Source organism: Gouania willdenowi, chromosome 5, assembly GCF_900634775.1.
Source record: "Gouania willdenowi chromosome 5, fGouWil2.1, whole genome shotgun sequence".
Taxonomy (NCBI): domain Eukaryota; kingdom Metazoa; phylum Chordata; class Actinopteri; order Blenniiformes; family Gobiesocidae; genus Gouania; species Gouania willdenowi.
This window is the reverse complement of record NC_041048.1, coordinates 18,162,894-18,175,762: the sequence shown is the minus strand read 5'-3', so window position 1 is coordinate 18,175,762 and position 12,869 is coordinate 18,162,894. Positions and strand designations below refer to the sequence as shown.

The 12,869-nt window shown below is 37.8% G+C and overlaps 1 protein-coding gene across 1 annotated transcript in view; it reads right to left on the bottom strand.

Annotated features, from left to right (window-relative positions):
• The window catches only part of LOC114463045 (voltage-dependent calcium channel subunit alpha-2/delta-3-like), a 52,309-nt gene that overhangs the window by 5,003 nt on the left and 34,437 nt on the right, over window positions 1–12,869 (bottom strand). Inside the window, exons 20-33 of the mRNA XM_028446281.1 lie at window positions 11,950–12,021; window positions 11,798–11,859; window positions 11,643–11,710; window positions 8,668–8,713; window positions 8,427–8,524; window positions 8,213–8,306; window positions 6,254–6,349; window positions 6,008–6,129; window positions 2,595–2,672; window positions 2,464–2,525; window positions 2,346–2,390; window positions 2,195–2,257; window positions 941–1,011; window positions 750–825 (exon numbers count right to left, since the gene is read on the bottom strand). Coding sequence (XP_028302082.1) covers window positions 750–825; window positions 941–1,011; window positions 2,195–2,257; window positions 2,346–2,390; window positions 2,464–2,525; window positions 2,595–2,672; window positions 6,008–6,129; window positions 6,254–6,349; window positions 8,213–8,306; window positions 8,427–8,524; window positions 8,668–8,713; window positions 11,643–11,710; window positions 11,798–11,859; window positions 11,950–12,021 — 1,053 coding nt within the window. The remainder of the gene's footprint in view (window positions 1–749; window positions 826–940; window positions 1,012–2,194; window positions 2,258–2,345; window positions 2,391–2,463; window positions 2,526–2,594; window positions 2,673–6,007; window positions 6,130–6,253; window positions 6,350–8,212; window positions 8,307–8,426; window positions 8,525–8,667; window positions 8,714–11,642; window positions 11,711–11,797; window positions 11,860–11,949; window positions 12,022–12,869) is intronic.

Below are 12,869 nucleotides of genomic sequence, written 5' to 3'. Positions count from 1 at the left end.
TTTCATATATTGAGGTGTGAAGCACAAAAAACACAATTATTTTTGTTATATTCATTTGCAAATGTAAAAACATTTATCATACAAACATTGTTAAAAAGTAACAAGGGACAGAGCTAGCATGTGACTGAGGTAATTTCTGGAACATTGGACAACTCTGACTTCATCTATCCATGAATCCATCTGTAATCAGCTCATTTCTTGCACGGCTTCACAGTTTTTGAATTTAACGTTGATTTTTACGATTGCTTTGTTTTGTCAAAATAAGGCCCTAGACCAGTTATTTTTCAACCTTGGGGTCAGGACCCCATGTGGGGTCGCCTGGAATTAAAATGGGGTTGGCTGAAATGTCTACAACTGTAAATTGTTTCATTTTCATTAAGAGGAAATCTTCATGTTCCTATTTCAATAGCGACTAACAACTTTTAGTTACTAATGGTAAAACATGTACAATTTAAAAACTTTGTATTATTTTACAAAAATAAACTTTGCAGTTTTTTTTCCAAAATTTATTCTATTAAAATCTAAACCCCAAACTGCAGCATCAACAACAACTGTTTAGACGGAGCTCATTGGTGACGAGCGCTCCTGTTAGAACAGGTCTGAGGACCCCTCACATGGTCCATGTGGGCTACCTAATGGTGACCCCTGCCCTAGACAATATGCACCTCTGCTCATTTATAAGCTACTATTATTTAAAAAAGGCCAGAGAAATAGAGCCCCATGCATCCTTGGCTTATCATCACACTTACATCAGATAAGCTGCGTGCACTGTCACTGTTCCCAGCGTACTCCCTGCAGAGCGCCTGGTAGTCATACAGTGTGATCCTGCAAGATATTTGGACAGGTGGACTCTGTGATTGACATGAAATTAAATGCATGTGGCAGATAAAAGTAACCTGTGAGTTTAGGACTCAGGGAAATGTAAGGTTGTGCCTCTGACCTTTTAAAGGAACCCATTTGTAGAAGTTTGTTCATAACAGCACCCTCCACCTCTCCAAAGAAGAGCCCTGTCTAAGAACAAATCACAGCGGATAAGTTAGACTGACCCAAGAACTTTAAAAATGCATTAAAGCCAATTTGAAAGTGAAAAACGTATATAGTCGTGCAGATATGTAACGTGAACATTTTTTCATCAAGCGGTGCTGAGAAGCAAGCTCTGAAACAGCCAACGATGGAGATTATTCACCTGCTGTGGCTGCGACTGCGACATGCTGCTTTAGAAACATGTATTACATGAAATTGCAATTTTTTTGGCCTGATTTACTATGATTCCAAATAAACAGTGCTGAATTTAGTGCACACGCAAATTGTTCACCTCTTGGGGGCAATTGTAATGGTAAATGGTAAATGGACTTGATTTTATATAGCGCTTTATCACCACACTGAAGCAGTCTCAAAGCGCTTTACATAACAGCTCATTCACCCAATCACTCTCACATTCACACACCAGTGGGACAGGACTGCCATGCAAGGCGCTAGTCGACCACTGAGAGCAACTTAGGGTTCAGTGTCTTGCCCAAGGACACTTCGACACATAGTCAGGTACTGGGATCGAACCCCCAACCTCTCGATCAGAAGACGACCCACTACCACCTGAGCTATTTACATTGTCTACACAAATGTAAATAGGCCCATGTTAAATAAGGGTTTTGTGCACCTTATGGAGTTCAATGTGAAGAATGTGGGAGAGCACAGAGGCCACAAGCACAACATGAAATTTTGGAGGTATTAGTGGAAGAGGAGAATAAGTACATTCTTTATTTATAACAAACAAATCTTAACATAAGCAGGAAAAACCCAATATGGAAGGCTGTCTGTGAGAAAGTCAAAGCTATAAGTCAAGAAAAAATATATACACAGATCAACAAAGAAAAAAACAAATCGTTGATTTATTTATTCAAGAAATGAGAACAGATCTGTTTTCTCCATCGACATTTAACATGCAGCCATCTGTGAGTAAAGCTGTGACAAGTAAAACCAGTTAAAACCAGTCACCACAATCAGCTCCAGCTTTGGTAAATTGTGCTAAATTGATCAGTTTTCATCTCATCCCTCTACTATGTTGCACGTACATATTCATCGGAAGCAAACACACTGCGTAGCACGCCTGTGTTATTTTGTGCGTTTGAAGAAGATGTACAACTGATCTACTGAGAGGAAATCTGATCATCACATGCTTGCATTCTTACATTACCTGAGACTGTTCTTCTGTAACAAGAATGAAGCCATTGTTGTCGATGAGGTAACAGTTGATGTCCTGTTGGGAGTGTAAATTAAAATCCTCAGGCAAAGAAACTACCTGAGGATGTTTGTGCGTGTGTGTGACGTGATGTGAGCCTCCTCACCTCGCTGTCACAGCTGATGATACAGTTTCCATCCAAGGCCGTACACTAAGCACAAAACACAAAAAGCATCAATGTCAGTCGACACATGCAAACATAAATGTGGAACCCTGTTGGTTACCTGTCTGCAGGCGGTCCAGAACTTCCTCTGAAAGAACTCCAGCTTCATCTGAATCCCTACAGCTAAAAGTCACACAAAACAAAAGTGAGTTTTGTCATTGAAGGAAGAGTCGCAGGCATTTTAGAACTCACCTGCAACGATGGGAGACTTTCTGTCATCAAGGAGTTGGATGGCTGTGCTGGCCAAGACCACACTTTTATTTCCTACAGCTGGGAAACAGAGAGCAAAGCGTCACTGTTGACTGAGTGAAGTAAAGTAGATAGTTGACTGAATGGCTGTAGGTTTGACAAGATGAGAACTAAAGAGTCTAAACCAGGAGTGGACTGGCCTTCTGGCATACCAGGTATCATCCCGGTGGGCCGTCGACCTAAAGTGAGCTGGCCCGGTCTGTTACGTTTTTTTATTTTTTTTTACGAGGCAGACATGGTAACAGGTGGCCAAAAATGGTCCAAAAGTGGCAAAAATGTGGCAAGAAAAGAGTATACAGTGATACTAAAATGGGCCAAAAGCAGTCAAGAGTGGCCAAAAAGTGGGCAAATAAAGAAGAGCTAGGTGGTATGTAATGGCAAAGGGTAGGTTTACAGTAATGGGCAAAATAGTGAAAAAGGGCAAAAATGTGGAATAAAAAGAGGCACAGTGTAGGGGAAAGGGAAACAAGTGGTATTTATTGGGCAAAAGGTAAATTATTTGGATGAAAGGTGGCCAAAAAAATAAAGAGAGGACAAAAATGGGATAAGGGTGTCAAAAAGAAATTGCAAAAAAAGACAAAAAATCGGAAAAAGGGGACTTTTATTAGCAAAAGCTAGCTAAAGTCTGAAAAAAGCGCTTTTTTGTAAAGGGGCAAAATGGGGACAAAGGACATTGCAAAAATGGTCAAGAGAAAGAGATGAAAAGAGTTTTAAAAGTGTTTCCGGCTTCTACGTGGTGGTGCTGATAATGTAGTGGGCTGGACTGGACAGAAAATGCCAGGGCTGAATTTTGGCCCCAGTCCCCTGGTCTAAGCCAATGATATCCAAACTTTGTACTGGATAACAGAAATCCTGCTTGATTTAAATGTCTCCCTGTTTTAATAAAACATATTTTTCCAGAGGCTTATTATTCTGCAAAACTAAATTATAATAGGATCAGATTCAGGTGTTGGCTAAGGGAGAAGTTAAACACCTGCAGGTTTGGATCCAACTATGGAACCTGTGCAGATTTAAATCCCACCTGACTGAGGAAAAATCAAGACAAATGAACAGTTTTTGACTGTTTACGAGTATCAAGAAATACTAACCCGAGTTAAAAATGTATAATACAAATAATAAAATCAAATTCAAAATGTTCCCACATCCCTGCAATTGAACAACATTCAAAACAACAAGTAGCCTTTGGGACAGACTGGATCCACTTCTACTCTTTATCAAATATCAACTGCACTAAAACGACTTTAAATGGGTAGAATAACAGTGATTAGTCAGACACAGTTGTGCCGGTTTGTAGACAACCCCCCACTTCTGTCCCTCATTGCATAACCCATCATATTGCTCACACTGCTTCACACCATTTACTGATGTCCACCCCCATATAAATATATATAAATATATATATATATCGTTTTTCCTGCAGTCTGTGCCTTCTCCTCGCCCTCTGGAAAACTCGGATGGTCTATCCTTCTATCCTGTTCTGTTAGCCCTACTGTCCACAAACCCCATCCGGTTGAAGCGGATGGCTGCCACCTCTGAACCTGGTTATGCTGGAGATTTCTTCCTAAAAAAGAGGGAGTTTTTTCTTCCCACTATCGTTAAAAATGCTTGTTCTTGTTGGCTTCTTTCTTTCTTACTAAGGACTTTATATTTTGTTCAGCGCTTGGAGTAACTTTGCTGTATTTTGCGCTACATAAATAAAGTAGAATTGAATTGAATTGACCATTTACCATCTTTATAGTTACAATTTTTTGGTCACTAGATGGCGCCCTTTAACCACCCTCATCAGTCTTGACCAAGCTTAGGATAAAACTTCAGTCTTACTGTTGAAGTACTTGAGACCAGTCTTCTTTAGCCAGAGGACACACATATTTTTGAAATGAGCATATGTGTTATATGAAAGCTTATGTTATGATGGCAAAGCCGCAGTGAATGTAGACTTAATGAATTGAGGTTGGAAGTAAATGTGTTTAAGATCAATCTTCACAGGGTGGTCACATTAACTGCAGGATTACGCTATACATGGAGGTATGACAGCGTACTGCACACCACACACAAATGAAAAACAACACATATGAATGTTCAGCGGCTGAAAGACTTGGGATGATAGAAGCAATGGGGTTGGACATTTTATGAGGATGTCACACAATAGACAACTGGCAGCTCAGGGGCCCCATGTGGCCCTCAGCCTAAATTTGTGAGGCCTCCAAAGCAAATCCCCTAAAAATTGTATTTCAAGCAGTTGGAAGTAATATAAAGCCAAACATAATACACAAAATAACTCCCAAAACACACAAATCGACAGCAAAATGCACAAAGTACACAACATGCACAAAATGACTCATAAAACACAAAGTGACAACAAAGACAGACACATTAAATCACTTATACAAGCAAAATGACTATGAAAACACAAAAAAAACACATTCTATAGGGCTCCTACAGCTTCAGTCAAATTAAATTCAAGACTTTTTAATGCAATTTGAAATAAAATTTAAGACCAACTTCATAGTAAACACAACTGGGGAAAACAAATAAGCCACATCAATTATATAGGGTTAGGGTCCATTTTTTCCAGTGTCTAGTGCAGATGTGTAACTGGCGGCCTCCAAAGTAAACACACAAAAATACACAAAATCACAGTAAAATACACAAATAAAACAGATTAAAATAATCAAAATCAGTTAAGATGACTAGCCAGAAATCTATGAAACAACAAAAAATAAAAACCACTAAGAAAAATCTTTGTTTGACAGGGAAGTCTCATTAAATTTACATTTCCCCACGTTGTTGAAAGTCGCTACAAGCATGTCCCGCTGCAACCATGTCACTATTTTGTAGTTGGCGCCGATGTCGTGATTGTGCGATGTTACGGTAAATTATATATATTTCCTAAAGGGAATGTTACCATTTATTTTCAAATGTGAGACTAATCACAATCAGGAAATTATAGATTTATTATGTGTTAGAATTTAAAACATTGATTTGACATAGCTCCAAAGACACGCAAACTGACAGGAAAATACAGAAAACAACAACAAAAATACAAAAAGTGACTCCAAAAACGCATGAATCGACAACATAAATGCAGAAAATGAAAAACACAAAATTACACCAAGAACACAAAAAATAACAAAAATACACATAATGACTCCAAAAACAGACAAAATCACTACAAACTGACAAAACAACAAAATCACAGGCAAAGATAAAAAAAACTACATAATGTTGATAATGTGACCCTCGGATCAGATACAATCACATTTTTGCGGCCCCCGCTACTTTGATATAGTTGCCCATCCCTGGTTTAGATCATTGGTGGACATCAGGTAGAGGATACTTTACAGCACACTGTGTACCTGTGCTGAAGGGGATGGAGTAGACAAATGTGCCAGGGACCTGCTCTGCTGCTCTCTTGTACCACAAAGGGAAGTGATCAGCATTAAACACTCCCTCCTTGTCCTCCGCTGTCAGGAAGTCTCTGAGGAAGCGTGCAGAGGAAAAACCGAGGTGAAGAGCAGAGGATTAGTTTCATCAAGATCTGTCACTGCCTTCGCCTGGAGCTGTAAGTAATGATTAGAGGATTGTTGAGCAGCAGCACTCACTGATTAGAGAGCTGCTCGGCGGGGACAAACAGGTTGGTTCTGGACAGACCCGTTCGTGTACCCAGGAAGGTGATTTCCACTCCTTTGTCTGAGTTCCTGTTGGTGTGGCGCACAAAAACATGTGTGTGGTTTATTTTTAATGTCTCAGAATCATATTACACGAACATGCATGCAAGCATTTTAATTTATCTGCAAGACTCCCTCCACCAGGGTCGGGTCAATTATAATTGTATTTGCATAACTGGTAAATAATTACAATTATGGAGTAATTATAATTGAAATCGTATTTGGAAAAAACATGTTGTATGCTGTTGTAATCGTAATTGAGTTCAGCTAATTGACTTTGTAATTGTAAGTGTCATGAGCATTTTATAAAAACTGTCATTTACAATGTAATTAAAAGCAAAACTAAGAAATAATGTCATAGTTCTATAGTTTACACATAGGCCTATGTAGTAAACCATTAATATGTTTATTGATGGGTATACTGACGCCCACACCATTAATATTAAAACCAATATTTTCATTATATAGGAAGCCTAACAAGGTAACCAAGAGATGAGAAACTAATGAGATAATATATTAGTGTATTTTACAGCTGATTTAAGACATGGGTCAAACTGATCCACTATCATTAGAGACGCTAACAAAAAGCTAACACAAGAGGAAGGTTACCTTTTTTTGGCCTTATTAATTAATTCATTAATTGATTTTAGGGGGGAAAATGATCATTGTAATTTTAATAATAATTGAAGATGTAATTGTAATTTCAAATTTTAATTGACTCCGACCCCGTCCTCCACATGCAACTTTCAGCAGCTTTTTGTTTTTGTTTTTTAACTTGTTGGGGTTTTATTACTCTGTAATTTACTGTTTTTAATCTCATCTCTTTCTTTGTCTCTGGTAGTAGACAGAAATGTTTTAGATTATATTTCAGGAACATCTTTTAATTTCTTTTTACGTCTGTTAGTTTTTTATTTGAAAATCACATTACAAGGGTTTATTTTGTGTGAACATGAAGGAGAACGGTGAGATAGTGTGGATGCAGAGGGTCGAGTTAGCAATAAAAGCAGTTAAAATGTATGAATGAATGAAATGTATGAAGTTAGGAGCCCAGACTTTCCCCATTGATGTTGTTATGTTATAGATAAAGCTGTAATGTTCCCTAAATAGCTAATAAAGATGCATTGTTTATCCATTCGAGTTCTCTTACACCTGCAATGCTAATGTTAAATAACTTCAAATTCAATTATTTTTTTAAACATGTTTGACTAGTTATGTTTGTAACTATTTAAGGAACGGATGCGAAGGATGGAGAAAAAGGAAGTAGATGCATTGAGGACATTAGTGTGAGGAATGAGGAAAGTGGAGACAGATCTCTGTGTCAACAACTGAAGCACAAATGCAGAACGAGGACAAATAAAGGTTTTGTTTTGTTTGTTTTACAGTTTATAATGCTGTAATTTTTGTTTGATTAAACTGAGTAGTGTGTGACCATCTGTTGGGGCACTGGAAGTCAGATTGTAACCAAAGGGTTGCTGGTTCAAATTCATTGTGGGCCTGTGGGACCTTGAGCATGACCCTTAACCCAAACCTAACTGCTTCCAGGGCTCCCTTGGAAAGCGATTCTTAATCTCAATGAGCCTTTACTGGTTATATAAAGGTAAAAACAAAACAAAAATCCACTTGGATTTGAGTTACTGTTTACTTTCTGTGGTATTGTTAAACCTCCTCATATTTACATCTAAGAAAATACTAAAATGAGATATATTCAAAATAGAAAATGTATTATATCTATGTGTTATTAGTAAAATTGACAATTATTTGAATTTAAGTTTGAATTAAATGATAAATGCCGTTTTTGACAGCTTTTAATAAAGTTTTAAATGCTTGAACACGTGTTTGTTAATATTTTGATGATCTCTAAGTGCAGGCGTAGGGTAACATAACCCTTCTCACTCAGACTTGTTGAGAGCCAGACCCGTCCAGTAGGCCTCCAGAGGAGCAGTGACCACAGCATCAAACAACACCTCCTTGATCAGCTCTCTGTCACCTGCAACCAGTGAAGCCATTGTTTTTATCACCAATATCTTCAATAATTCAAAATGGCTGGCCTTAATTGACTTGTTTGAGTGTTCCGCTTCACATTGGGTAAACTCCTCACGTATCTCACATTTGAGGTGTGGCCTGCGGTTTGTCATGAACAGCTTGATAGCTTGAATCTGAGTCAGGTGTCGATGCTCGTGCTGCTCCTCTGTGTTGCAGTAGGTCCTGGGGTTGATATAAAAAAAAAAACGATAAAAAAAAACAAAACAAAGGCAGCCTTTTAAATAGCAGGCCTCAGGATTCTTGCTGAAAACAGAGGGATAACCTACATAATGCATGGATGCCCACTTCCATAACCCCAGCATTACCATTCATCTGCCAGGGCGACATCTGGCTGTTCCAGATCACGGAGCCCTAAAAAACACAAGTCAGTCACGCTTCAGCAAAGCTGCTCAATGCCTACTGACAGCCTCACTATGTTTACAAGCCTGCATGTATGGTGGCTATGAAGTTCATTGTGCTGACTACATTTATATACAGTAACCCCTGCAATCAAGTACAATACGTGTCGAGGATGAAGTAAAAAAAGCTGCAAATCTGAAGACTGGAGCTAAATGTTAAGCAGGCAATTTATTACGTCCTTGCACCTTCAGATAGCAGTGAATCTTAAATTTTATTTAATTTTTTAAAACAATAAACAAAGTCTCAAAGTTTCAACTGTAAAAACACTGATATAATAATAACAATATAAATAATACAGAAGTATGTCCCTTTTCGGGAAACATAAAGCAGGCGTAAAAAGGGCAACCATGTGATCTAAAGTGAGCTGGACCATGCTAATGTTAGCATGATTGTTACAACTGGCACCTTCCAGCCCAGGGGTTTCCAACCTTCTCCGTGTCGTGACCCCATTCTTATAACGCACATTTTTGGCGACCCTAGAGACTTTTTTTCTCTAAAATTAGTTTTTTTTTTAATATCATATTGTTTATACTGTGTTACAAATAAAGAGTAGTCAGGACTAGTGAACAAAGTGATAATATGCGCCAGCTCAGATATTTTTATACTGCATTTTATTTGAACATCTATTTGAGATTGTGTGTAGAGTTTTAATTTGAAAAATAATAATAAATATTTAACCTCTTTGAGATTTCTGCCTTTTCTTGCACTGTATGTCTATTTCTGTGATATTATGTATTATTGTGCATAATAGATAAACAAACAACATTAAAATTAAAAAATAAATAAATAAACATAATTTAAAAAAAAATACATGTTCTAAGCTCTCTTCCTCTTTCAGGTAGTATCCATGGACTGATCATATTTTAATGCTTTATCTCAGTGTGTTTAGACTACTGTAATACACTTAATGATGGCACTAAGGACAAATCCCTCACACAAATACAATTGGCCCAGTCTGCAGCAACTCGTCTGTTACTAGTCACTCACATGCATGAGCATACAGTATCACCCTGTCCTTGCCTCGCTCTGCTGGCTCCTTCTCTCCATTGTAGAGTTTATTTTAAGATTTCAGTTTGTTTTGAGGTCATTTAATGAGTCGGCTCCCCTATACAACGTAGACCGCCTACATATTCACTAAGAATGTCCCGATCCGATCACGTGATCGAAAATCGGGCCCGATCGAAATCGGACGTTATCTCCCAATCAGGACTCGGATATATATGTATATTAATTATCATTATAGGGGTGGGTGCTATACCGGTTCATACCAAATACCAGTATATATTTTCGTCATGATATATATTTTTAATATACTGCTGTACCGGTATATTGATTACACAACGTTCAGAACCTTTTCATTGTTGCACTGTGAAGGTAAACAGTAGCGCTCTGGTTACGGTGTAAATAGATAAGAACTAGTAGAACATGATGACACAGAAGAACTTGTGTCAAAAAGAGGAACCCTGTCTGTTGTTTGGTCGGCAGAGCAAGGTGGAGCGTTAGACCAAAGTTCTCAGACGTGCTCCCACACGTTTGTGAATAAAGGAGTTCAACAGCAGGTAAATCCCTACAACATTTGTTCTGTTTGGAAGAGACGAAACCTATCGTTAGCCTCTCTGGTAACTAGCCTGACGCTAGCATGTGTGCGCACTGCGCACAGATGTTCGGGGGCGTGTTTGTCTGCTCCGCACAGGTGTTTGTTGCGCGTGCATGCGTGTTTGTTTGCGCGCCCTCGCGCCAGTGTTTGTGTGATTTACGTGTGTGCGTGTATGTTTGTGTGTGTGAGAATAGACCATCCTAAGTCAATCACTGCAGTATTTTCTATGTCAAGGGCCTACAGCAGGACGTGCAGGTGTGTTCTAAATCAACCTCTATCTGCAGACCTCACACACTTTATTTAGTAAGCAGCTAATACTGTACATGCTCTGCACCTCCAATGCCAACAAAATTAAGTTGTCATACTTTTCATCCAGAAAAATATACATTTCAATCTGTGAAACTAAAGGAGGAGATTAAGCATTAAGAGTTCAGTTCCTAAAAGCACATTACTGTCCTTACTTTACAGCACTGTGGCACTTTTATTTTCTTATTTGTTAAAATGCCTTTTGGGTATTTTAGATGAGGCACTATTCATTTTTATATTAGACATTTTTATTTAATATTATTTAATCTTGCACTAAAGTCATAACATGATTTTTTTTTTTAATGTATTGCTTGATTGATCAAGCGACGTCACAGAAGTGCTCTGTTTAGGGTTGAATGGTTAAAATAAGGTGAATAAAATATATAAGGGACATCCTGGGTCTGTTTTTTGCTCTTCTTTATCTTTTTAATGTATCATAGACGTATCGGATCGGGACTCGGTATCGGCCAATTCTCAACATCAAAGGACTCGGAGGCAAAAAAAAACTTGATCGGGACATCCCTAATATTCACTCCCTCTGTTGATAATCTAAAACCAGGTTAAAAACAAGGCCTGGTGCCTCTTAGTGGTAGTCAATTCTAAAATGAGCTACAGAGTAGGAAACCCTTTACATTTTGTCTTAAAAATTAACTTTTATTCCCTGGCTTTTAATTAAAGTTGTATAGTCTCTGTTCCTTGTCTTTTATTTTTCTTAATCCCTTAATGACCCGTGTTTCACATAACTGAATTGTGTTATTGTTTGGGTTTAACTCATTTAATTATTTTATTCAATGTTTAAATCTTGTACTATATAAATAAAGTGGATTGGATGAGGAAAGTCATTCAGAATTACCAAAGAAATCTAGTAAACATTGCAGTAGAAAAGCTCAGGCGTCCCTTAATGTGGATGTTCTGAATGACATCAGGAAACATTAAGGCTCTTAATGACATAAACAAAAGTAAACAACGATTAAATACCTGCTTCTACGGATACATTCCCCCTGAAGAAGTATTTGCCATGACCCCTTGAGAGCGCTACTCCAACACTGAGGAGACACAGAGATAGTCTGTAAACATTGAGCAGGAGGAGAGAAATAAATAGGCAAAAAGCAAGTTAAAGATGCATTAAATACCTGAATGGAGTTCCTTTAATGTCCGTGTAATAATAGTCATTGTGCATCTTCAGCACACGCCTCTGAAAAAACACGTTGAGCATTTTAGTCCAGAAACACGTATATCTGTCATCTGATATGGAGTCACCCAACTTTCTTATCAGCAGCCTCACCCCTCGATCCACGGTCTTCTTCACCTCCATCGAAAACGTCCCCGTCCTCCTGTTCACCATGGCGTTACGCAGCTTACAGGAACAAAACACACACGGATCGTGGCCTGGGACTGCTAGTCATTACTCACCTCTGACATGCTGCAAAAATGAGCAACTTCACCAACCCCACAATCCCCTACTATTGACAACACTTTAGGAATACACTTCTGGTACTGACACAAAACAAACATCATTAATACCTCCTATATAACTCATATTCAGCGATGTAGCAGAATATAAACATATTTAAAGTCCTACCGATGGTCTTTACATGTGCTTATTATTTGCCTGACACAAAAATGTAATTGGTAGAGACATTATACAAAAATTGAGACTGTAGACTAGCAACATTTGTCTGTTTTAATACAAAACAAAACAACATTAGACATGTAGGAATGCTTGATTATTGTCAAAAAGTTTGCATTAGGAAATTGAAAATTTCAGTTTCAAATGGTGACTAAAAATGATTTATTTTGCTCAAATGAACCATAATAGTTTTAGTAAATATGTTTCACTAAAGTATGGATAAATAAAGCCCTTTTCTGGCTTTATTAGACCGTGTTTAACCATTCCATTGGTGTTAAGTGTTCAGTACATTTTTGATTATCTTTTTTTTTTATTCTAACTACTCTGTGCAATTGATAAAGCCTGGTCAATCTATGTGAGAAAAGCCTGTTTTCCTCTGCTAATGATTATAGCTTTATGTATTTGTTTTGCTTATCTATTTATTTATGTATTTTTTCAATTATTTGTTGTTTTTTGTCCCCACAATTTATCACTATAGGGGCTTTTGAAGGTATAACTGTGTTTGGATAAAATACAAAATAAATGCTCAAGCATACACAAAAAATACCTATAATATTAGAAGTTTAAACCACAAA